Below are 27,804 nucleotides of genomic sequence, written 5' to 3'. Positions count from 1 at the left end.
CATTATTTTCATTGCTTTGAATATGCTGAAAGAGGACTCCCTCTGGTGGTGACATCACATGTGTACAACATCTCATAGAAGGATGAGATATACTGTAAATGGGTAACCTATCCACATTTGATACATCTTTAGATTATATTTTATACTTTCTGGTAGCATATACTATGGTATATACAGTTAGTGCTGCAGCTCTACCTAAAGTTTAGCCTTGGTTAAATATAAATAAATAAAACATGTATTGCATTTGCTTTTGAAAATGGATAATTATAAATGATTGACTGAGAGCACATTAACAATTAACCATAAAAATTAAATCATTAATTGTACATTTGTGTGCAACTCATAGATTGTATATATGGTACAACTACTATGGAATGTTGAATTGTAGTAACCAGAACAAAACAGATGATGGCAGCTGCTTACCAGTAAAAGAGCTCACCAATCATTATAATTCAACTGATATCACAAGCTTGTATTTACATTTGTGTAGGTAAATAAAACAAGTGTAGGATGCTCATGACTCTTGTTAATGCTTTATTTCACCTACAAACCAATCAAACAAGATCATTTAAGCTACAGAAGGGACAATGGTTTGGAGTAGGCACTGGATACTGTCAGGACGTACACAGAGTGCACATCCATGCTTTCCTCACAAGGTTAGTCTCAAATGTTGCCAAAACCAACCAATATACTGTAGCTAAAATTAATTCAAACTCTTACAAGGAAATTCACTCATCCAGAACAAGTTATAAATCCAACTAAATGTCTACAACTTCTTTCAAACGACTGTATCCTTTATCCAATGAAGAACAAATGTATTTGATTCATCTTCGTGTTGCTGTCCACTTGACTGGCTGTGCGGATTCATTCACTGATGACATGGCCACTCCAGGTCTCGTGCTTGGTCCCCGGTTTCAGGTGGGTGATGGTGACCTCCACAGCCTGGACCTTTTCATTCTTGGGAGGGATGGTGCACATTTTGTAGCTCACCTCATCACCCTCCACCGGGACGTACTCGCCCTCAACACTGCAAGATAAAGATTTGACAATGATGAGATTTTACAAAGACGTATAAAGTGGAAGTGGTAATGCCTTCTTCCTGCAGTGTCCTTTCAGCCCATGTCGGTACAGTACGGTACAGGATTGATATGCACATTTCACACCAAAGCACGTTCATCTCTGGACAGAACCCATCTCCTTCCTGAGCGATATGATGGCTGAACATTCTCATGGTGTTTATACTTGTGTATAATTGTTTGAACAGATGAACGTGGCACCTTCAGGCATCTGCAAATTGCACCAAGGATGAACCAGACTTACGCAAGTTCACAATTTTCTTCTTGATATCTTGGCTGATTTCGTTTGACTTTCCCATGATGTTACACAAAGAAGTAGTGTGTTTCAGGTGTGCCTTCAAATACATCCACAGGTGTGTCTCTAATTAACTGAAATGTTGTCAAACCTATCAGAAGCTTCCAAAGGCATAACATCATCATCTGGGTTTTCCCAAATAGTTTAAAGTCATAATAATCTTAGTGTATGAAAACCTCTGACTTTGAAGAAAGTAATGAAAAAATGTCTACATTGTCTCGTATTTAGCAAATAGAAATCATTTTGGTAATCCAAATTTACCTAAAACAGGAAAAGTTTTGTCTGAATTCATATCAGACAGTGAGAAAAAAGTGTGTGTTTTTTTTATATAGTGTATGTAAACCTCTGGTTTTGACTGTATATGTACATATATATAATATATAAGAATACATTTATACTGTATACCTTCTCCATTGTTCAAACATGTATAACAGAGCATAATCACAGCCCTAATGTATTGATAGCATCTATCTTATACTATTACTCAGTACTTTCAATACTAAGGAATTTCTTTAGACAAAATAATGTGATTACCAATATTAAATAATAGTGTTTTCTTTTATATTATCATGTGGTTTTATATCTGTAATCTCTCAGCCGTCCACATAGGTTCTATTGTGGTCCATGGGCGTATACTAGTCTATGTGGTCTTCAGTTCAAGATCATTCTATCTTAAGTTATTCAGGAAAGGTTAATTTCTGTTTTGTGAATGTGACCTTTTCTTTAGTATTGATACCTCAAATAAGTATCTTGTTTCGATACTAGTTTTAGTATTGATTAGTATCTGAATTTTGATACTTTTGACATCCCTACTACTACATTTAGATTTATCCATTAAAAATAATATTAAAAGACATCTAGCATTGTGCCTACACAGAAGCATAAGCAGTGCTCAAATTAAACAGTAGATAAACATTTTGATTGTGGGGTACTTGACATGACTTAAGTGTGTGGGTGTGCAGTTGTGCAGTATGCACATTTTAACCGCAGTGGGTGAAAATACAGGAACCTCAAAGAAGGTCAGAACATAATTCAGTCCTCCTACTACTCTCTCCTGCAACTACAGACATACTGTGTTTCATTAGAGTCTCTCATATAGAATATCTATTACTATAGAGTTAACTATAGGAGGATGCCTTTATTCAAGTTGTGTGCACTTCACTCTGATTTGTGTTTCATACTTTTTGGTTAACCAGTCCTCTCTACCGATAATACCTTCTGTACTAATAAGCAGCGCAACTCACTCGGAGATGTGGACAAAAATGTCTTTGCCGCCGTCCGATGGCGTGATAAAGCCATGGCCTTTGGAGCGGGAGAAGCATTTACACACACCAGTAAACACAGGGCCCTCGGCTGCCCGGGCCGTCCTGTGAGAGAGGGGAGAGGTGGGGGCACAGCGTGAGTATGGACAAAATGGTATAAAATATTTGCATTTTACACTCACTTATTTTCATCCAATACAACAGACCTATAATAACCTAACGTACAAGATCTGCCAGTGTTAAACTCATATCAGTATGCATAATGGAATTTTCTCTAATGTGGTAGTCAGTTCTTCAACAAGGTATTAAGGTAGAAATGTGTAGCAGAAAACTTCAACAGAGACAGTCTGATATTGGCGATGTTCCATATGTGTTACAATTACCAAGTATTATGCAACTGTTTGCCATAATATTAGCATAATATAGCAGTTCGTTTACACAGTTTGTCATGTGATAGTGTGAAGCAGATCTTACGCGGAGTAGGTCCTGTTGCGGCGGGTGGGCAGAGGGCTGGGGATGAGGTAGCCTCTCATCGGGGAGGGCGAGCGTTCTCTGTGTCTGCATGCAGGGGGCCTTAGATCTGACATGTCACATAACATGCTTAAATATGTGCATCCCTATTTTCACTGATAAGTCTCTAGTGTATTATTGAAGTTCATGCATTAATAGAAAGATCAGCATTCCCACACTTTGCTTGAAATCATTTTACAGGACTTTTTCAGGACATTTTTAGTTATGTTATCACAGCATTTAAAAATATTTACTCCCTATTTTATACAATTTTTATAATGAAAGCAGTGGTGTAAGCCTAAGCCTACGCTATACCCAAACTTCACAATTATTGCAAATTAATTATACATGAAGACAAATACACTGTTTTGTGAGGACCCAAAAATATTTTCTGGTGGAACACAGATGGAGAACACATGTGAACACAATCATATCAACTTAAAATAAACAAGCAAGTAAATGGTGGCAAGGTACTTGTGAAACTACAGTTGCCAACATATTCATGGTTTCAGATTTCTATTATGTGCAACATTTTGAAGTATATTTCCCATTCACTGCGCAAACAGTCCCAATCAGTATAAATGTAATCTCTTAAAAAGACTAAATAAATCTGGAAGTTATCTTACCTGATATTGGCGAGTGAGGAGAGCATGGCGATGCTGGAGACTTGAGTGGAGGGGTTGTGGGTTGTGGGGCCTCAGAGGACATGACTGCTGAAGGTAAATACCTGAAAAGAAAAGGATATTTCCATTAGACCCAGTCCCATCCTTATCTCCACTGCACATTAGGTGACCACCATGTCCCACAAGCCACCTTGTTATTACCATGGCAACATACGTGGGGACCCAAAACAAAAGCATTTAGCTCAAAGTGAAACTTGCATCATGGACTGACACCAGGCACCTCAGACAGCCAATAATTATGCAGACAGATGTCCTTTTATTAGAAAAAGTTAACAACCCTAAAATAATCACTGTCAGTGCGCAGTTAAATACTGTAACACTTTTCAAATGATTTAATTACAGAAAAATGTCTTGTGTCTGCAACATCAAAAAACTCATAAAATATTAAATATGAATATTATCCAAATTTAAATAAAACATTATCATTAAAACAACAATTTGCAACTTTCTGGAGAAGCAAACATGCAGTTGATTCTCTTTTCATGGAAACAACTGCCTTAGAAATAGAATGCCATTGTACACTTGCTTATATAAAAACAGATGTTATACTTTCACCAAGAGCAAATGTATTCTCAAATCTGAAGGTTTTCCAGGCCAATATGCCATCCTTTTTCCCCCAATTGGACGTGCGTTCTTACTTACACAGCAGCCCATTGTTACAAGTGCAGAGTGTGCCATCTCCGTGTCGACCGAAGTGCGCACTGCCTTAACTCAATAGACGTGAAGCTAATCTGATCACGAACAGCTCTGGACGTCCTGCTACCCCCACCGGTCACAAGCATGCCACTCCACACTGCACATATTATAGGCAACATCATGCAACCCTTTCATTGACAAGATAAAATATACAAGTGGAAGAAATTACAAGGATGAAATTAGATGATTCTGTGCTAATTGTGAGGGGGCTAGGGAGGCAGTAATAGTGGGGTGATGCTTAACTGAGAAGAGTAAATTAGCTTCATATGATAATCAGGTGCATAATAGTATTGATCACAATTACTCATAAGCACTAAAAAAATACTGACCAACTTGATCCAACAGATGGATGGTCAAGTCAACCTACCCAGTGTTGCAAATAGCAAAAACAAGTGTTTCATTCATTACCAGTCTTACAATCAACAATCAGATTAGTTGTTAATGTATGTCCAAATACATAAAAAAGGGAGGTACCAGACATTTTTGATTGGAGGAGCTAAGGTCGTCAACGTGGGTGCTCACCAATTTAAACCCTTTTAACAATTCAGCGTATCCCCACTCCCTACAATGTCCGCTTCACAGTTTTAAACAAGTTTAAATGTAGTCAGCTCCCTGTACCGATTTATTAAACCCAACATGGAATTCTTTTTTACTGTAGTCTCATTTTGAAGACTCTGTGGTTCTTCTCCATTTGAACATTTTTAGTCGAGCCTGGATGTGATATAAAAGTGGGGCAGAAATCTTTCAGGGAACCTCACCTCACTTCAAACCACATGCTCTTTCTTACTAAAACATTATTGCATATAGCTCTATAGATTATAAGTTAAAAATTATTAGGTTAGGTCTTGTGCTGGACTGCGAAAATAATAGGTAAATATTAAGTGTATTCTACTCAACTTTAAAAAAATGTCATGTCATAGTCGACTGCCCCAGGGAGAAGACGAGTAAACAACTAAATGATGGCAATCAAACAGCAGCAGTGTACATGATGAAAGTACATTTTTAAGAGCAATATATTACTATAAACGATAACAAAAGACAAAGTTTAAATCTTTCAACTGGACAAATCATTGTGGGAGTGAAGACTGTAAACATCTACAGTTCCAGTGTAGTTAGCCCCTCCCTTCAGATAGATATAAGGCAGTGGCCACCAGTAATCTCACCAGAACTGAAGAAGCGGCTTGGATGAGCAGCGAAACGTCTTCACTCCCACAATGATTTGTCCATTTGACAGATTTAAACTTCGTCTTTTGCTATGAATCAGACCTGGACGACTGAGGGTTTACACCGATATAAACAATAACAATGAAACTAAACCATAAGGCAGAATTATCACCCAAAAAATATTCTTAGTGTACAATATTGTTAAAAAACATGAACTGCAATAAATAAATAAATAAATAAAACAGATTGCAACACAGAAGTAGTTAGTTTGTATCTGTAATGAGTCATATAAGTTCATAATTCAGCCCCCATCATAGTAGAGAAAAATAACCAAACTTTTTCCACTAGCGCAAGGAAAAAGGACACACAGTAAATATTGACCCCCAAGAAGTATTGTTTCATCAGGTATTGAACGATAAGTTGATATAGTATAGTATATGTGAGATAGGAATACAGATTGATAACATGTCACTGGGCTACTTCAGGATACACACACTATACACGCTCTCTACATTAATAAGTCTAAAGGGGCATTACACATCACCGACAGCTGCTGACGTAAAACATAGTCTAGTTTTCCACTAAGGGAGGCAGGGACTTTACATACACACCTTCCAGCTCCAGCTTTAGCTTTTTAGCAAAGATAGTACTAGCTAAATTCTACTACCACCCCAATACTGGAGACGGGCGGCTCTATTGATTGGTTTCAGTTTCCTGTTAAGAAACATTTCGAGCACTTTTCCACCATTCAAAAGATAATAAAGAATATTTTGTGTTAAATTGTTAATTGCTAGGCAACAATGCACCACAGCAGAGGGGTAGACTAGTGATCTCTACTAGTGTTATAAAACACTTGAAATCTGAGCGTAATAGAGCTTTGGACATACACTTGTTCACGAACCTATGACTTGAGGTGAATAACAAGAGACTTGACTTCTCAGACCTCTGCACATCTGTGATTCTCATGTCTGTCAGTCTTCAGTTCTGAGGTCGGAAGGCAGGGAAGAGGACGTTACTGTTACTTAAAAAAAATACTACTCAAGTATAAGTAGTGATTCAAGAAATTACTTAAGTAAAAATAACTTATGGCAACTGTTTATTTAATATGGACATAGCAATTGCATTGGATTAGAAGAGATGTATGTTTAGCACTGTTGGGACAACAAATTAATATAATTGGAAGGACAAAACATTTCATTAATATACAAAAGCTGGTATTTCCAAAGAATACACCATGTAAGAAAAACTAAATTATATCTGATAAAGCATTGCATGAAACCCACATGTTCAAATTGTCAATCTTTTGTCAATTGAAGACTTACTCATTCACAGTTTTTATTTATGAGTAAATACCTGAGTACTACCCCTCTCTAATTGTAACAAACACATTACTTGTTTGTGGTCACTGGCCACATAGACTAAAAGAGGAAATCAAGCCCAGTCCATCTTGATGAGGAAATAAAGGATCTCCTGGGTGTGGAGTTTTTGTTCAGTTTCATTCTTAGTTTTCCTCCCTGACTCTGGCACACACTGTACAACAGGAGTAACCCTTGGTCACTCCTATGGAATATTCCATTATGCATTTTCAGGAAAGCTCTGCACCCATAGGACCAGCTGATGCAGCAAATACCAGCTCAATGAAGCACATCGCACATGTCAACTCATCTAATGCTGCACTGATTTATTAGCACTGGACAACAAGGCCAATGCACTAAAACCACAGTAGTCACTTTGATTATTTCCAATTTTTCTCATGATTTTCGTTTGGACTGCAAATTTAAACACTTAAGTTTACAACAAAATTATGAATGCAAAACAAAGCCATGCTGCCAAATAAATGTTTTACTCATTGCATTGGAAATCCAGGTTCCTCAAATCCAGCAACACTGTATTATGTGGTGAGTCGAATAAGCCAGTTTTTGAACAAAACAGAGTACACTGTGAAAAATTTCTATTATACAGCTATGAGGAGCTAAAACTTTGAACAAAACCGGGCTACCTTGTTAATTTTAAATAAATCTGTTTCTCTAACTTTAGTCTATTCACTGTTCAGAAAGCAAGGGAAGAAGTAGTAGATAAAATGTCACAGAGGAGCAGATGAGATAAAGGCAGAACGATAACCCAGAGTGGTGCAACGGGGCTGTGGAGGAACTTGGGAAACTTAGTCTATTACCCACAGATGGTCCCCTCTCACTCTAACACAGGTCCTTCTTTGTTCCTACACTTGGATTAGATACAGCACAGCATCATACAGAAGCTTATGGTGTACTGTAGTATAAACAGAATAAGGACCATATGGCCTCACCAACTTCTCCTTAGTCTTTTTTGTTCAGCCTGTTTTTTCTGTGGAGCTCCCATCTATGAATGCATCACTATTATGCTATTGGAATAAGTGAATACTTAACACACTTAACTGAAGAGCAGAGTAATAGCATGGCAGTTGAAATAACAAAAGCATGCCACCATTATTACCATGAAAATATTAACCATGAGTCCAAGGACTTTGCAATTACACCCATACTGGGTTTGGCTTGAAGTCGTTTGGCTTGAAGTCATTTGTCTCTCTGTGTCTCTGTGTCTCTGTATATATATATATATATGACATCAAGCTGTACGATACGAAGGAGGATGTATGGCACAGACAGTGGAATGTCACTCGGGCTTGAGAAGTGTAGCCGGATGATAGATAGATAGATAGATAGATAAATACTTTATTAATCCCCAGCCAGGGAAATTCACCTGTCCAGCTGCAAAACAGAGACACAACACAAATTGCACACAAATTGCACACAGTTATAAAATCACAAAGAATACAAAGATAAGAATACAAAGATAAGATAATAAAGTGCACCCAATCAACAAGAGCTGTTATACAGTCTTATAGCAGCAGGAATGGCTGATCTACTGAACCTCTCAGTTCTACAGTGCAGCGAGAGAAGCCTGGTACTGTGGCTGCTTCTCTGAGCTGACACAGTCTCATGCAGCGGGTGTCTGCTGTTGTTGAGGATGGTCTGCATCAGACTCCTCATCCTCTTCTCCACCAGCTCTCCTACAGAGTCCACCCTCCCACCCATCACTGACACACACTTCCTGATTAGTTTATCAAGCCTGTTACGGTCCCACACAGTAATGCTGATGATGACAAAGAGAGGGAAGATAGTCCACACAGAAGGGGTCTCCCTCCCAAGTACCTAGGTATCCCACAAGCAAATGGCAACCTTGAAGAGGAAACAAGGAAAGCAGCCATGGCCAAATACCTCCATCGAGTAAGGCAAGTCCTAAGGAGTCAGCTCAATGGCAAGAACAAGACCCAGGCAATAAACAACTATGCCTTGCCAGTAATTCGATACCGAGCAGCAATCATAAGCTGGCCAAAGGAGGAGATACAGACCACAGATGTTAAGACCCAAAAGCTCCTGACCATGCATGGTGGGTTTCATCCCAAATCCAGCACCCTGAGACTGTACGCGAACCTTAAGGAAGGAGGCTGAGGACTAATGAGTGTGAGAGCCACAGTCCAGGATGAAACGTCCAAGATCCATAAGTTCATCAAGGACAAAACCCCAACAGATGACATGCTCCGCAATTGTCTCAAACAGTGGACTGCAGAGGAAGAAGTGCTGGAGGAACCATCATGGAAGGACAAGCCCCTGCATGGGATGTACCACCGGAACATAACTGAAGTGGCTGATATCAAGAAATCCTACCAATGGCTTGAGAAAACTGGTCTGAAGGACAGCACAGAGGCACTCATCCTGGCTGCACAGGAGCAGGCCTTGCACCAGAACAATAGAGGCCCAGATCTACCACACCAGACAAGACCCAAGGTGAAGGCTGTGCAAAGAGGCCGCTGAGACAATCCAGCACATAACTGCAGGGTGTAAGATGCTGCAGGGAAAGCAAACATGGAGCGGCATAAGCAAGTGGCGGACATAGTGGTGTACAGAAACATGTCCAGAGTACAGGCTGGAAACCCCGAGGTCAAGGTGGGAAACACCTCCAAAGGTAGTGGAGAATGATAGAGCCAAGATCCTGTGGGACTTCAAAATACAGACTGACAGAATGGTGATGGTGAACCAACCGGACATTGTGGTGGTGGATAAACAACAGAGCAAAATTGTTGTGGTGGACATCGCAGTACCAAGTGATGGGAACATCAGGAAAAAGGAACATGAGAAACTAGAGAAATACCAGGGGTTCAAAGAAGAGGTGGAGAAGGCCTGGGAGGTGAAGGTATCAGTGGTGCGGAGCACTCGGGACAGTGACCCTCAAACTGGAGGAGTGGCTACAGCAGATCCCAGGAAAAACATCAGACATCTCAGTCCAGAAAAATGCAGTACAAGGAACAGCAAAGACACTGCACAGAACCCTCAAGCTCCCAGGCCTCTGATAGAGGTCCCGAGTGTAGAAAGAGAGGATGAGACCACCCACGTATATAATAATAAAATAATTATATTAAATTATAAAATTGATATATATACATACACACATATACACATACATATATCTTGGGACAATAAAATGCTTTAAAATTAGATGCAGATAGTACACAGTGGACTTATTTTGACCTCAAGAATTGCTTATACAATATATCTGTACTCGGGTAAGACACATTTTGATCAAATACATGCATGAGAAAAGACTGGATACCATTAACTCAGCAAAGTGTTTTTGTGTGTGTTGCTAGCCTCATAGCAGGTTCATTTAGCATTCAGATACTGGGCAGTGGGCGGTTTATTGAAGACTAGACATTATGCACACAGTCACACAACCTGAACCCTCACCTTGCACAAGGAGGGGTTTAATAATATACTCCTTTCACATGTGTACAAGGCCACAAAGCCAAATGTAAAAAAGCAGAGCTAAAGAAGCGGTCTCACTCCTGTGGATGAGTCACCAGCCGTGTGCGTCAGTGTAGCACGTCCTGCTTCAATAATGAACATGCAGTGGATGGGGTCAGGCAACAGGCTGTGACAGTCCATAGACCTGTGCTGTCATACAGCCCATTTAGCATCTAGCATAGGAGTGGCATTTCAAATCTCTGATTATATTAATGGACTAATTGTGAAAATGCTAATCTGTCAGTCAATTGTACTTACTCCTATGTTGGTTCATGGTCTGTCTATATACTGCTGGGTTGGTATCAGCCAATAATATTCAATACAGATGAGGGCAAGTAAAATGACTATTGTTATTAAAATGCAGAATTTTGTTGTAATACAGTGTGTGTTCTATGTTCTAATAGTCAATGTAAGAAATTATCATATTCAACATTTACCTTTTGATAACATTGTACTTTGCCAGGAAATAATCAACAGGAAAACCATCTTGACATCATCACATTCTACCCTCTGAAAATCACTCATACCTATGCTATCTAGGGTCATTGGCATTTGGTAGTTGTAGTTTACTGATGTTGCAGAATATAAAATTATTTAATAATGTATTATTATTGTAGGACTGTGTAATCCCTCAGTCATCCAGGTATGATCCATAGCAAAAGAAAAATAAATAACGTTTTAGTAAAAATGATGGATAAGCAGCAAAACGTCTTCACTCTAAAACTTTTTCTCCAGTTGACAGAACTGAATTTTTCTTTGCTATTGTAATTGTAGTTATTATATCACTGCAAAAAAGCATTTTCATAAAGCATTCTCTGTCTGGTCTTGGTCTGGCCTAGTACTTATACCCCAGGTTTAGCCATGGTTAAGACCTGTGTGTTGTGCTTTCTTTATTTATATATAGCATCATCATAGAAGCGGTTGTTACATAAAAAGCCCACCAGGAAGTTGAAGTTGACACATTTCACTTAAAACACATGCCCCTTGCCACACTCTACTTCATCTGACAATATTGTAAATTACAAAGTAATACCTACAACAGTTTGTCATCTTTGTACCCATTGCTCTTCACCATCAAACCTACTGGTCCAAAAACAGGCATGACACCCCAATTAGCTTTTACCAGTGGGTGTGCCCCTGACATTTCAGCAAAAAGAATGTAAAACTAATGATTTTATTTCAAATACCTTGGGCCTTCTGTCTGCAAGCTGCTGGCCCCATCTTAAAACTGACTAATCAGATAGTCCCTTTGCACACACCAGCACATCACCCATAGCATTCGGCTCCCGTCAAATTAAGCTCCTCGAGGCTAGCAGTTACAGAGGTGAATCTGGAGCAGAGTTCCATATTTGGAATTCTGACCACAAGTATCATAGCAACCAAAGAGCCAATCCAGAGCAAGGCTAGGCCTGTCACAATAACAATAAAAAAAAAAAAAAACACGACATATTGGTACACAGATATACTGCGATAAACTGTAATATTGAAACAATTTAAATCACTGACACAATCACAATAATGCAAGATAATCCCAGTAAACCATTTGTAATACACAGTATTATTAAAAGGTATGAGCTGCAATATATAATGTACTATTATTGGTCAATAATTAACAGATCTCTGCCCTTTTACATAGAAAATGTACATACGATACACTTTTATTGAGTCCCAAAATATATTGTTCCAGCTATCATATATTGAACGTCGATATAGAAATGATCACAACAGACCTAAGCAAGGCTGTTGAAGACAGCGTCTCTTCCTGCCTGCACTGCAGGTTTAGCAAGGAGCGGGCACTTAGCAACGGCGTCAATCAAACCTGTTGCTAACGCTAGCAGAACCTCGGCAAAAGAAGGCACCTGATTTGTCTGTTATTATTCTTCATATCTTGATGTACAGACTCATGTGGAGCGGGTTAATAGGAATGTTTTAAAAGAACATATTATGCTAAATCAACATTATTAGCTCTTAGCTCTTGGATACCTTTTCCAGGTTATACAGGGCCTGTATTAACTCAGAAAAGCTCAATTTAAACCATCCAGTAGCTGTAAAGATATCTTTGTATCTTTTTAGACACCTTTCAATTCCGGTTTAGATACTCCGTTTTCATTGTCTGTGACCTTTAACGTTTTCTCGATCTGTTGCATCACTGGTTTTCAAAAGGAAATCTCCATAAAATGCCAAACAAGTTAAAAAACTTCAATCTATGGTAATTGCTCTCTGAGTCCGCCATCTTCTTTTGTTTGTAGTTCAAGCTCAACATGATAAAGAAAATACACATTTATAAAGTCAGGTGTTTGGTTGTTGGTTGCATTAACCAACATGTATTGTTTCATCGGCCTCCAGTTACAGAACTTCTGCCAACTACTTGGATAATGCTTTTGTATGTGGCGCCACTTCAAGGAGGAATGCTTCAGAAACCTGCACCAGTTCAGTGATGGATTTGCTGAAAGGCACCTCTTAATAGAGAGATAAAAAAAATTATACAATACTATTTATCATTATTTTGGTGTAAATTGATGTGACATTGCGGTTTATTTGGCATTTTTGACTAACGCATTTTTGACAAATGCCGTTTGTGATTGTGTTGTTTGTATATCTGTCTGCATCAAGTAAATCTTGTGACTTTGTGGGTTCATTACAGAATTGATATTTGCCCCTTTTGTATTTTCATTCCCAGATCTTCCACCTAAAAAACCTACAAGATTAGTTAGCCGTAGCTTCCTTCTCACTAATCACTTGTTTACAAGATGCGCACAGGCTACTTGTTGGCCACAGAGGTGGATTTGGGTGGTATTTGGTATTTAAAACAAGTTTTAATGTGTAACATTATGTGTAACATTATGTTCAAACCACTATGAAGAATAAACACTGGGGTCTTTAGGAGCCAGTTCCATTAGCACAGGCTAGGTGGAAAACGTCCAGTGCATTTTCAAAGGATGAGATTTTAATGCTATGAGTTACGACGGAGTATAAGGGTCACTTAAATAAAAAAAATTATGCGGGCACTACAAGAAAAAAGTCGTAATATTACGAGAATAAAGTCGAATTTTTATGAGAATATAGGCTGCTGTGCGTGAATGAGTGACCAGTGCGTTATGAAGAATTTAGAGCATTTTGTTCAGATATAGCAATTTCTTTCAAATCTATATGGTTCCTCCGACTAAACAAACTCGAATGCTTGCAGTGTCCCTTCAAAGTACTTATAATGATGATAGTGTGGTGATGGTGGGCTAAAAGACACAGTATTTCATCATGCGTAAACCCCAGTTGAAAGTTTATCAGAACAAAATGCTCCAAATTCTCCATAACACACAACGCACTGGTCACTCATTCACACACAGCAGCCTATATTCTCGTAATATTACGACTTTTTTTCTCGTAGCGCCCGCATATTTTTTTAATTTAAGTGACCCTTATACTCCGTTGTAATGAGCAGCTAAACAAATGTGTAAATATTCCTGTTAGGGTGTGTCTTAGCAAACGACAACCAAGTGCCCACACAGCAGACATAAGCTGTTATAGGAAATGTTTAGCTCAAATACTTTATTTAGCTAGCTCGGAGTCGTGTTTAGCATCTAGTAATAACATAGGCATGCAACGTTTGTTTTATTCCTCTGTTTTGATGTTACGATGTGTCTACCTGCTTTAAAGTTAGAAGTGGACGAACACTTCTAACTTTAAAGCAGAATACCTAATGGCTACTAAAGGAATGTTGCTTATTGATTATATATGGCACAATTAACATGTCATTGTTGTTTAGGGGACTTCCAGTGCACACCAGCTGTCGTTTGCTACAACAAGCTTACAGACAAAAATAATAACAACGTGCACAACAGGGACACAGTTCTCTGTCAAAACCCTCCAGCCACATTTTAGGAGAATAGATATGTAAACATTTATACTAAATGCAGATGAGGTAAAGAGGTAGAGATTAATAGTACCCTGTTTTGTTTTGGGGGGTTTTATTAGGAGTTTGGAGTATAGACCCTGGGCTGAAAGAAGTGTACGACTAATATCAGTGTTTTTGTCACATCGGAACTCTGATAATCCAACAGAGCCCAGAGGCTGTTGCTGGTGCGTCCCTTGTTGCGTAGACTTGCAGTTATCACATTGACACCTGTTAAAAGTCCACGTTCGGTGATATTTGGAAAGAGACAACCGAAAGACCCAGTCTTGAAGAGACCGTAGCAGAGGAGTCCTTAGAAGGCAGCTAAACAATGGATATGCCATCAGATCCACAGGAGTATACATATGATCCTGAAGATTCACTGACCGTTTTGTCAGAGGTGCCTGATGAGATGCAAGTCAAAGCTCCAGTTACTAATCTCTTAAGATTAATTGTATATAAATATTTTTTGTTGTGTGTAGTCGCAAAGCTCCAGATATATAATTCTGCCGTACTTTCCATCCTGCTGTATGGTTCGGAGACATGGCCCCTGAACAAGACTCTGGCTGCCAAAGTAGATAGCTTTGATAGCAGAGCTCTCCGCACCATCGAAAATATCAGGTGGCCCCAGCGAGTTTCCAACCAGGAGCTCAGAGCTCGCACGCTCCAGCCCAGAGCATCCTGCCTGGCTGCGCAACGCCGCACCCGCTGGTTTGGCCATGTTCTCCGCCTTCCTGCTGACCATCCCACGAGAGCCATCCTCCAGTTTGACCCAAAGGCGGCAGGCTGGAAACGACCACGAGGCAAGCCCCGCACCCGATGGCTTGACGTCATTGCGGGCGACCTCCAACAACTTGGAGTCACCATAGAGGACGCAGAGCAGCTGGCCCTAGACCGCCAGCGTTGGAAAAAACTGGTTCACCTGGTCGGCTCAACACGTGGGGACGGGATGCCCCCCTCCCCTTTGCTGGAGCATTAGAAGTAGAAGATGTGTGTAGTCCAGACGCACCCATACCCATCCATAAAATGCCAACATATATAGTTTAGCAAAAATGTTGGAGCTTTCTGAGGTGTATTTTAATTACAGTTATGCAAAACCACAAATACAAACGTCACAAATGACAAAGTAGCAAGAAAATATATGTACAGACACATTAAAAATAGAGCATTTAAAACTTTAAATAAATGGGAAAAAAAATAACAGGGAAAAAAAATAACAGATGATTGTCCATTATTAGAGATTATGTTGATGACATCTTGGAGATGATCTTCAAAAGGTGTTTCCAGACCCAGCTGCATTTTTCCTGGAAATGTTACAGATCTCCATTCCATCACCACTGTCCACATACAGCATGCAATAACTTATTATATTTGTGTTTTTAGTTATTTCTTTTTAGAGTTGTGCTTGTAGTGAGACTACAATATATATGTACAGTGTGCAATACTTATTCTGGTGGGTTTGCTAAAGTAAAAAGTTATACAGTGAACAACACTTATTGTTAATTTTTTTTTGTACTTGTCTGTTGCAGTGTCAGTAAAGTACTTAAAAATATTTACTGGCACAGTGTGCATTACCTTTTTTTTAATTTGATTGAACTTCAAATTTAACTTTTAGCGTTTGACAATAAATTAGCACCATAATCAAAAACTCCCCTGACTGTACCATTCCTCTTAGATGTAATGGTCCAAACTGTGCTATAAGATTTAGTTCAGTTCAAATAACGCAAACTCAGTTTGTAATCACGCAAATCCAAATTCACGGACCACAGGGCAAAAACAGAATTGATTAGGTCCTACCAGCTCACCATCAGTAGAGATCTCAGTCCCATCAAAGAAATCTCACCTGAAAACAGGATCTTAGTTCAGTTACCGGTAACATTTCAACATTCTTAATTAAATTATTGTTGCGCAACATAAATCAAAATATTTACAGAGATTACAGCCGACAATACCGCCCGCAGTGAGCGATTAGTTCAACACATGGCCATTACTGACAATTTATTTCAAATACATAAACATAATGTACTAAAACAACATAACAGTTGTAACAGTTTAGTCGTATTTGATTTAACAGTATTATATAGCTAAGCAAACTATGTTTTTGTTCAATTCCTTTCTCATAAAAGATGAGTATGTGAATAGGCTTGAAAACGCATGAGAATCTTCACAGATGATTTCTTTTATAATAACATGCATCATCCATACATTGTTCATTAATGCACTAGGCTGAGCAGTATTTTAAAACTAAACCATTTATTTCGAGCTGGCTAGAAATGCACCTTTGTTAGTATATAATTACAAGTTAACCAACCAACCATTGAGAAGCATTCATTTTAGATTCTGAAGGTTCGTCAGGTTCAACATCTTCGTGCTCCGGCTCAGATTCTGACTCAAACGTGTAGGGTTGGACTGTGAAGTGTTCTTGTTGTGCCATTTTAAATCCGTAGTTAAAAAGTAATCTAATTCAGCAAAACTTCCACAGAGCGTGATTCTGTTATCTAGAGGACTTCAACAATGGCTGCTGAGGGTGTGGCGCAGGTAAAGGAACATTAGTATTTGATTTGCATTTAAAGGAGCTTGCGCAAAAGAAGTCATTCGCAGTCAGTGCTCTGAGCAAGGGTAGGGTCTCTGGAGCACACATTATAAGAAATTAAGACCGTAGGATATAATATTACAATTATTATATACCATACATACCAGTGATGTGCGGTGAGGTTCATGGCTGGTGAGGTACTGATGTCATCACAATCAGATTTACAAACATGTAAACCAGGGGTCAGCAAGAACATTTGGCCCCGGGCCAATTTCTCTCCCATTAAGTGACATGGGGCCAGAATAAAAAAGAATTTCAAAATAAAAGTTCCAAAGTCCGTATGAAATAGCTCTAACAGTATGAAATAAAAAGCAAGCTGGTTTTGTTTTTTGTTTTGGTTTAAATTTCTTACCATTTTGTACCATAGTTTGGAGCAAACCCTTTAGCTCCGGCGTTGGTCTTCTCTAAATGGAAGCGTGCTGTCACTATTTTTCTGCCCCAGGAGTTGCAAGAATCCCTGGGCTCACAAGTGCCCCCTGTCATGAGGTCAGATGACTACGTGCCTCACCTGGCGCCTTTTCACAGTCGCTTAAAGCAGTAGCTGTCACTGCTGAGCGTACAGCACAGTCAGTCTATGGTGAGTCACGAACGGTTGCCTCTCCGCACGTCTCTTCTCAGTATTTGAACGGTAAAAGTAAAAATTTGGCGATTTTGTATAAAAAAAAGAATTATAATTGCAAAGTTAAATCAAAAAAATAACTTTATAGTACAAATAATTGGATAAATATTACCATTTCATTTATTTTTTTCTCTGTGATGATAGACTCACCTGCCTCCCCTGATCACACGTCACTGATATATACATGTTTTGGTATGTTATAAAAACATAATATTTGTTCTTTAGGATCAAAATGACAAGTCTGACAGCAGAAGTTGTTGGAGCCAGAAGCATACCCAAGCTCACTTCCTATTTGGAATGTGGCAGCTAAAAGGTTAACTATGTCCATTTATATATAAATGGACATATGTTCCACCCAGGCCAGTGGTGTGCTCAGCGCTGGGACAACTGACCAAAAAGTCCAGGGTGGATTTCTTCTCCCAGTCCATCCCTGCTAGTCCAGGATTTACTCACACTCAGATCTCCCGGAGCGCATAATGAATCAACTATAGCATTTGTGGATTTATATTTCCATGGTTGGATTACACATCAGATGGTGACATGTGTGAAAATACTGGTCTGTTGAAGACAGCAGCAGTGAGTGAGGTGCTGGTGTTGTCATATGGCCTATGTGTAGTAACTTGGATTATAGTCTAATGAGAAAACAAAGTTAAAATGTGTCCATTATGGTTGTGTTCAGTTGTTAACGGTGATGTGCATGCACGTCCTGACTCCACGTGTGCACTCATTCAGCTGATGAACTGTGATGGGTATTTTATGCGATTAAAAAGTTAGGCAGTCAGTGTAGTCAACGAAAGCACTAAATATTGTGGTGTATCAGCACTGCGCATTTTGTACATGCATTAAACTGGGTTGGGTCAGCCCTGCCTCCCCCAGCGCACCCCTACAGGTGAGCGCATGGACTAACAGTCTGTATATAGTCACTTTGGCATTTATAAGCCTACAGGTAGTTATATCTAAATATGGGCAACTGGCGCAGGTTCCAAGGCCACTGGTTTTTCTTATACGTTCTTCTTTTATTTATTACATAAATGAATTGCTCAGACAAACGACTCAAACTCATCTTTCGTCCATGCTCTGCTATTTCCACTTTCTCTTTTGGGTCTCACATACAAGGGAATACAGACACTTCCTGGACATAACAGGAAACAGGAAGTAGTCACATCCCATCCTGTACAGAATGCATGCAGGTTAATACGTTTACATTAATGAATCATGGCTCCATGTCACAGCCTAAACCTAGGATTGAACTGCAGTATATACAGAGCCATTATCACATGGTCTACTCACAAACAAGTGCCAGAGTGGCCTTCAATGTGACCACTGAACCTGAAAATTACTAACAATATTCATTCTCCTGCTCACATTTACCCCACCTATCTACCATGCATTCACTTAACAATAACAAACCTATTACTTCTCACTGAATACATGTCCAACTGCTAAGGCTAGAATTAAAAGCTCACATATAGTTGCCTCTGAAAACCAAAATCACTGAAATACATTGCTTATGTCATCCCAATATAGATGACCTCTGACCCTGTGGATATTAAACATAATCCGCATAATCCTCACCTTTGTTGTCACCTTGTTGCTGGATACAAGAACTTGCTGGATACAAGAACTACACCAGGTGATTAATCTTGACATTTAATAACGGCAATCTTTCCCAGGAACTAGGGAACTATAATAATAACAATAATAATAATAATAATAATAATAATAATAATAATAATAATAATAATAATAATAATATAGATTGATCATGATTTTCAATTTGATTTTGTTTTGTCTTATTAAAAACAAAAATCAATGGCTTTCACTACTAAATTTTCTGAACATAAAAAAGACAAACAAATAGTCAAATTTACTACCACATGCTGTCAAACCCAAGGCCGCCGTGGTGCAGTCACACATGCCACAAAAACTCTAAAAGCACTAAAAGACCACAGCTTTTGTCATCAACTTGTCTGTTACTTGCTTTGTATCTTTTTATTTACTTCTGTGCATAATATGTCCACCAAAAAAGGATAAAAAGAATGACCAGATCTTCTACCCAGTCATGAGGAGTCAGTACTTTCTCTTTACAAAAGTATTGAACAATGGACATGCTAAGCCAACCCCAGGTAAATATGAACAGTCAAAATCCAATAAACCTTAGCTGGGAGTTTTGCACCTTCTGATGATATTGCTCTTGGCTGGTGATATTTAATTAAATCCTGGTCCACTACTAATGGGCCTGCTATCACTGCTATTTGAGCTACAACCACCTGTGCTATACCTGCAGCTAGCTGGGCTACCTGAGCTACAGCCATCAGCTGGGGTTCCACTGCTAGCTGGGCTACATCTAGCTCTAGCAGGGTTACATCCAGTGCTAGCTGGGCTACATACACCGTAAAAGATCCTGTTACCATGGCAACCAAATTTAATACTTTTTTAAAAACTCAGTCCAAGAAATTTCACAGCTTTTTACCTCATGTGAAAATGTATCCTACTCAGTTAAAGAGTCTCTGCCCATCTTTACGATAGCTGAAATTAGTGATTTAGATGTAGCTTCCATTATATGTGAATTAAAAAGTTCAAAAGCTAAAGATGCATGGTCTGGACACAAATTTTATAAAGTTACACAAAGAGTCCTTGATACGTCCAATAACACATTTGATAAATCCAGCGTTAAACTATAACGGTGTTACTAACTGCATTACTTTTTCAGTAATGAAGTAATCTAACTAATTACTTTTCCCAGCGTCCTAACGCCGTTACTGACAATAAAATGTAGCGCATTACTTTTAATTGAGTTCACTCTGCTCTTCATCAGAATCTCTCAGCCAAGGAGCTGCAACGCTGTTGCGTTTCTTTGGTGAAAGAGGAGGCTGGGGTGAGATAAAAGGCTTGTTTGAGATGAGGCGGGCGCAGATACATCGCCGTCGATCAGTGCGCGGTGCATGCCGGTTAGTTTTGTGTCCAAGATGCCACCGACTTACTCTGACGTAACCTGTGCACCGGTAACGGGAAGTTTTTGAGCGAGCCGTGCGCAGCAGCTCTCCACTGACTCCGGCCACCTGCATGGACTACAAACGCGTAATGCATGATGGGAAATGATGTCCTGTCCACACGTGCATTCACAGGGGATTGGGTCCGAGTTGTGTTTTGATCCGAAATGTGACTGTGTTCTTTCCAAAGAGGAACAGGCTCAGATCAGAGGTTTGAAAGATTCTGCTTCTAAGATACAACCACTGGTCCAATCGATAGGATGGATAGATAGATAAATAAAGCAATAGATAAGTATTAGTAGGGATTGTGTGAATATTTTAATGAATGTACAAGAGTTGGATAAAGTTCAGTTTATGTTGAAATAAGAGTGATTAATATTTGAATACTGGACAGAGAATTACAGTGCGTGGCCAGAGAAGCTTAAAGGTTTTGTCTTATTTTACATGGTTTACATTTGAATGCCTTAGTTTTGCAAAACATGGTAATGATTTTTTTCAATATTATACTGAAAGCACTTTATTGTTATTGTTTATTTTAATGAAGAAAATACTTGAAATACAGTTGTCTGAAATTGTGTGACATGTTGATTTATTTTCATTTCAAATGAAATGATTTATTTTTTTATTTATTTTTTTGATACATTCTATAATTTACTTGGAAACAAATGCAATATAATTACAATCTGTTAAAGTGAAATAAATGTTAAAGGTTCACATCTGTTGTGTTTTTATTGTTTTAACATAATAAGTAATGCGGAGTAAAGTAACGCGGAGTAGTTACTTTGCCTAGTAACTAGTTACTTCTCCAAAAAAGTAACTGAGTTACTAAGTCAGTTACTTTTTGGGAGAAGTAACTTGTAACTATAACTAATTACATTTTTGAAGTAAGATGCCCAACACTGGATAAATCTATCAATTACACATTCACATGTTCCTGCAGCATGGAAAGTGGCCACGATTATTCCAATTTTCAAATCTTGCAATAAAGCAGATGTTAAAAATTAAAGACCAATTAGCATACTGCCTATTACATATAAAATAATCGAAAAAATCATCACTAAACAATTAATAAAGCATTTAAATATGGGTTATACCCCCCTGCAAGCTATGCAGTTTGTTTTTCGTGCAAATTATTCAATTGAAACCACAATAAATGTTTTTCTTGAAAAAATAAAATTTTTCTTAGATACTTATCCTTTTGTTGGTGCAGTTTTTCTTGATTTGAAAAGGGCTTTTGATACGGTTGACCACCAAACATTATTAACTAGGTTAACAAAATTGAATTTCTCTGAACCGGCTATCCTTTGGATGAACCGAACCCACTGTGTGTCTGTCAGCGGTATCGAATCCCCATATCTCGATTGTCAGGTTGGAGAACCACAAGGCTCCATACTTGGACCGATTTTATTTTCATTATATATTAATGATCTGCCAAATGTTTGTAAAGAACTTAATGTTGTGTTATATGCAGATGATGCTGTAATTTTTACAAAAGCTAAATCTGTCATAGAAGCTTCAGAGAAGTTAACATCAGCAATCACCTATGTAGATAACTGGCTGAGCAAGTCATGTCTCTTACTGAATTCCAAAAAAACTGTTTGCATGCTAGTTTCCAAATGTTCACCATCAAATTCCAGTTTAAATGGGTTACTGAAAGGAGAGGAGCTCCAGTTTGTACATGAATTCAAATATTTTACCTTGGACTCGACTCTATCGTATAAAAAGATGTAAAAAAAAAACATATCAAAATTTATTAATTTTAATATTCACAATTTTAGGCAAATTAGACCATCATTGTCAGAAAATGCAGCTAAAATGTTTCTCCACAGCATGATTTTATCTCACATTGAATACTGCATTACTAACTGGTCATTGACAAGCATGACAACCATTCAAGCAATAGAATCGCTTTTTAAAAAAGCTTTAAATATATTTGATAGAAAATCTTTATCTTTTCACCATTGTCTCATACTTCAGAAATATAATATTTTAAGTTTTGCAAATTTTTGAAAATTTAAACTAGCCTGTTCAGTATATAAGGTCTTAAATGGACTCGCTCCACCACCCTTGGGTGAGTTCATTATGGCCAAAACCAGTACTAGTGGTAGAGTAACAAGAGCCTCTACCAGAGGTGACTATGTAATATCTTATACACGCACTACATTTAGTCAGCAGGTGTTATCAGACAAGGGCACAGAAATCTGGAACAACATCCCAGCTGCAATAAGAGACTCTACGACATTAAGTACATGTAAAATTAATCTGAAACGATGGCTCAAGAGGATCAAGAACTGTGATCATTAATGTTATGCTACTATGCATGTCAGTGTTGTATGTTATGATTGTGTTTCATTGTGCTGTTTCATCCATGTCTGTCCTATGAATTGTAACTGGTAATCTGTTTTTATGTCTATTGTATGAACTTGTAGTTTCTTGTTGTTTCTATCTCTCTAATCTGCCAGGGACTACAGATGTAAAGTAGCCTTCGGGCTAATTCTCGCATATTTATATTTATATGTTCATAAATATGCACTGTCCCATTTAAATAAATAAAACAAGGTGATCATTGAAATGCACACATTTTATTCTCAATTAAAATGTGATTATTTGCACAGCACCAACTGCAGTGCAGTGGTAAATGTATTTGTCCATCCACCTGATAATTGGTGTATTAATCTTGCATAACTGCATATTGTTGCAATTATTTGCTGTAGTAATGCAGCACTTTCTCTGGGAAAATCACTTGGTCTCGTGGGATATTGTAGTGGCCAAGATCATTATTCTAGTCAAGATAAGATTAGCCTTGCAAAACTAATGTCAGGTAGTAAAATAGTAAAGTAGGTTAAATGGAGAAAAAGTAGGCAAGTTAAATAACTGTTGCAAAATTATTTGATTTATTCAATCAGCAGCATCATAAATTCAGTCAACTCAACATGGTATAACATATGCTGGAATGGGACAGAGTGACCTGATACATCTGTGTGTTCATGTTGAATCTGGCAATGGCACAAACAAAACACATGCACTTGAGCGAACAGTGACACCACCCACCGTCTTAACCTCTCATAACAATGTCAACAGAAGAAAAGGAGAAAGTCTGTCTTCAGTCTTCAGTTTGTTATCTATCAAATAATGACTAGCAACAATATTCTTCAGTGAATTCATTGCACATTTCTGGCTAATTTCAAAATAAATCCTCCTCCTCTATTATGTTTTTATTAAAAATGTTTTGTTTTTTTATACAAAAACATCTGTGGAAAGGTGACCTTGCTTATAGTATGCATGTTGATCAAGGTCTTCAATTAAGCGCTCATGCTTCACAGCAGGAATGTTCTGAGTTCCAAGCACTCCAGTATCTCCCATCAACCCAAAACATGTACATGGTCCAGCCCAAGCCTCACTAAAACTGTGTGTGTCCCTGAGCTCTTTCTGGTGCTCACTGACCAAAATATTAATCCCTCATAAGGGAAATTCAAAGTATACCTTACCTTACACCTGCACTTTTAAAATCGCATTTTTAAAGCACGTGAACAAAATATAAATTCTAAATTGATATTCTATATTATATATACACTAAAATGAAATTTAAGGTTTATTTGGCTAGCACTGGCAGTGGAAATCAAACAAAACAATTCACAGAACACGCCTGATTTAGAGGCAAACAGTCTGTCCTAGGAGAGAGGAGAGACCATGAAACCTGATCTGCAGAGTGCCTTGTCTGATCTTGTGCTGTTACCCTCACTCATATTCACTCACAGACTCATATTCACTTGGGCTACAAAACTAAACTAGTTCCCCCATTCAGATGTAATCTGACACCCAAGAAGAATAAACAAAACAAAAACAAAACAAAAGACTACACTTCATTTACAACAGTGGTCTGAATTACATGTCATCTGAAAAGCACTACTCATAAAAGGCAGGTATTTGAGTGAGTCACAGACTTGTATAATAATTGCCACTAAATGTTGCTTTGGTTTATGTGCAGGTGGATGTGTGACAAACACTTGAGGAATGAGGTTGATGTCAATAAAAGTAAAGCGCATTGAACAAAATGAATAAGTAAAAGATAATGTTCAACAAGAAATTTGCATAGCTGAGTTCTACTTCTTTGTCCTTTGTCTTGCATTAACAATGAAAATATATAATATAACAAATACGAGTCAGTTGTTCAGTTGTTGTATCAGTTGTTTTCTGAAATTTTATGCAAATTCTACTGGAAAATGTTTGAAATCAAAATTAATCTTTTTCTTTCATACTGAAATTCAAATATTAGTGTCGTGAAAATGCCATTCTCACCTCTACCTTTTCAGCACTATACGAGAAGTCAAAAGTTCATTAGTAAAGCTATTCCACAGTAGCTTGTTCCCACCTACACGCTCTTTACCAAGCGACCACACTCAAGCATACAGATATGGCCGCAGCTGTCCTCGTGATGTGTGATAAGAGCAGATATAAACCCTGCAGCCGCTCCAGTCAGATTTCAGTGGAATTTGACCCCTAAGCAAACACTCATTCATGCACATCCAGATATAGTATTAAACTCACCTGCATTATAGTCCTGATAAACGGGTTTCACTTTCTGCACAAGAACGTGTATGTTACATAAGTTTTACATATTACACTGATAAGAACTCATATTAAAGAAACAAAACTTGACAATAAAAAGATACAGTTGAGACAAACAGCAGATTACAACAACAAAATTGATAAACTAAGATAATAGATCAGAATAATTAAACCAAGATCGCTGCTCCAAAAAATGTAATGGAAGTTTAATCAAGATTGAGATTCAATCATGTCTAAACGTCAATGATATGCCTTGGTGATTTTAATCAAGAGGTCTACAGCCATTTGTCAGTAAAGGCATGGTATTTGTAGCAGTATTCATACTTTCAAAGAAGACACTGGATTGCTTTTGTGTTAAATGGCACTGATTAAAAATCTGTCTTGTCTATGTTTGTGAAATCAAGACTGATACCAATTTCATTTTGTTTTAGAAGAAAATAAATTAAGATCAAGGAATAATTTTAGTCAATACAAAAACTAGGATCAAAACTAGATACTCATTTATTGTGTTCACTTGACTATTTATTATAAAGCCATTCAAAACTGCAAATAACTGAAAAATGTTCCTCCATAAACAGCTTTTGACACCACCACTCACTCTCATCTCCTCTGTTATTTTGCCGACAATTCCCCCTTCACTCGTCTCCTCTGTACAAGTCATCCACTGCCCTGGCTTGCTCCTTGTGTCTTATTATCAGCACTTTATTGCCTTCAGCCTGCCCTTGTGGGGGACTATTACACAGATCAGTTAGCACAACAACCAGATGGGCTTTCACAACATCACAAGTCCACACAACAGTCCTTTAATGGCTAGAAAAGGCACCGCCATAAACATTACAGTAATTTTTACTCCAGTGCACACAGAGTTTGACCTTGTAATGTAAGGCTAAGTAATGGAGAGAATAGCCTGTTTGAAGAAGGGCTTGACACCAAAACTAGAAAATAATTAAAATTGAGAGTTCCAAAGAACTGCAGTGCGGATCTGTTCTTTTTTTCTGCTGCTTTGTCAACCCAGTATGCTGTTGGAACTTTTTAATTAGATGTGCATGTTTCTACCTACCAGTACTGGATAGAATAACACAACATGTGCACAACTTAAAACTACATCATGCTGTCAGAATGAAGGAACAGGTGCATTCAAATATCAAAAATGATTGTATAAGATTGTGGCTGCACTACAAATTATGAGAAAATGGTACAATCTGATAAGTATGTTGTGTTCAAAATATCACTAAAATATTTTTAATGCTATATGTTCAGTTTTGTTCAAACCAAAAATTCAATTTAAAAAAAAGTTTTAAGTAGGATATTCTTCAGACAAAATAGACAACTATCCTAAAGCTTCTGGGTGGCACATACACTCATTTATCTTTGACTTGTGCTGTCCCAGAGAGGTAGCCCTTTTTGAATGGACATCTCATAAGATGATTGGCAGTTTGCTCCCAACTCCCATCTGTTGTTGTGTCCCTGGGCAAGACTCCTCACCCATCTTGCCTGTGTGAATGTGCTGTGTGTGCCTGAGTGCTGCTAGAGAGGCTGCGGGCACAGATTGGCAGCCATTCTTACCACTTTCAAGTGTGCCAAGCAATTATCATTACTTTCATAATTTACCAACTTTGAAGAACTGGCCAGTGCATGAGGACACTGTGTTTGTGTAGCTAGTCAAGACAACACATTTGAAACAATTATGCTGCACAAGTCAAAACATGCATGTCCCTCATCCTCTATAGATTACCTCACCTTAAATGACCAGTGTTCTGTCTTGTATGGTACATCTCTGACTCAGTGCATAAATGTTATTGATGTTTATACCAGCTGGTGGACAGCCATCCTGCATTTGAGTAAGCCACATCCTGCCTGCAACAGACCTTACCATCACGTTTCTACCACAACAACCATTTCATCCAGCCCTTAAAAACAAAACAAGGCCAGTAAGAACAGGGGATTTTCCAGGCATTACCCTTGCACAATGTGGTTAATGGACAAACACGGACCAACATCCTATTTTTATGTGCAGTGGACATTCTTTGAGACAATCGCAATATCACCTGAAATGCCACAAACGTGAATCTACTCAAACAATATAGGAAACATGAGAAAGTCATCTAGCAACTAGCTTGTGGAAAGGAACGGGAAAAAAAGTTTCAGTCTGAGCATCAAAATATTTCGCAACGTACTAACAATGCGAAACAAATAAAATACCAAAATAAAAAGAACAAAATGTTACTGTTATTTGTTGTTCAAACACAGGCTGAAAGCATGTTACCAGTCCTGTTTTTTCTATTGTTTGTGCTCACTCACCTCTCCGTCAACTTCTCAGACGATTGTGCACTGAAGTTGCCGGAATTATCCTCAAAGAAAAAAATAACGTTGAGTTTGAATTCTTGTTCAGTTTGTCAAGTGTTAGATCGCGCTTTTCTAGTCTCTGATTTGATAAAGAAAAGTACAGCATCCAGCGGCAAACAGAAGCAGCATAGATATCTATGTGTTGCTCCGGTCTGCTCCCGCTCCTCTCTCGGTTTCTGAATGGGCGGTAACTCTCAAAACGCTGACGTCAACACGCTACCGCAACCGTAGAGCTTGTAATAGGGACGCAAAATTACCGTAACGTACA

The 27,804-nt window shown here is 38.3% G+C and overlaps 1 protein-coding gene across 2 annotated transcripts; it reads right to left on the bottom strand.

Annotated features, from left to right (window-relative positions):
• Positions 1-514: 514 nt before the first annotated feature.
• carhsp1 (calcium regulated heat stable protein 1) lies at positions 515-27,718 on the bottom strand. 2 transcript variants are annotated; one of them, XM_033971611.2, is made up of 5 exons: positions 27,492-27,718; positions 3,770-3,870; positions 3,108-3,213; positions 2,616-2,738; positions 515-1,027 (listed from the first exon to the last, which is right to left on the bottom strand). In XM_033971611.2, the coding sequence occupies exons 2-5, from the start codon at positions 3,849-3,851 to the stop codon at positions 865-867; spliced, it is 474 nt and encodes a 157-aa protein (XP_033827502.1). In that variant the 5' UTR covers positions 3,852-3,870; positions 27,492-27,718; the 3' UTR covers positions 515-864. The 2 variants fall into 2 exon arrangements, with proteins under 2 accessions (XP_033827502.1, XP_055079477.1); XM_055223502.1 differs by lacking the exon at positions 27,492-27,718 and adding an exon at positions 16,222-16,254.
• Positions 27,719-27,804: the final 86 nt, after the last annotated feature.

The sequence above is a fragment of the Periophthalmus magnuspinnatus genome, chromosome 8 (assembly GCF_009829125.3).
Source record: "Periophthalmus magnuspinnatus isolate fPerMag1 chromosome 8, fPerMag1.2.pri, whole genome shotgun sequence".
Lineage (NCBI taxonomy): Eukaryota > Metazoa > Chordata > Actinopteri > Gobiiformes > Gobiidae > Periophthalmus > Periophthalmus magnuspinnatus.
Note: the sequence above shows the minus strand (reverse complement) of the source record. Positions and strands in the feature narration are given on the sequence as shown.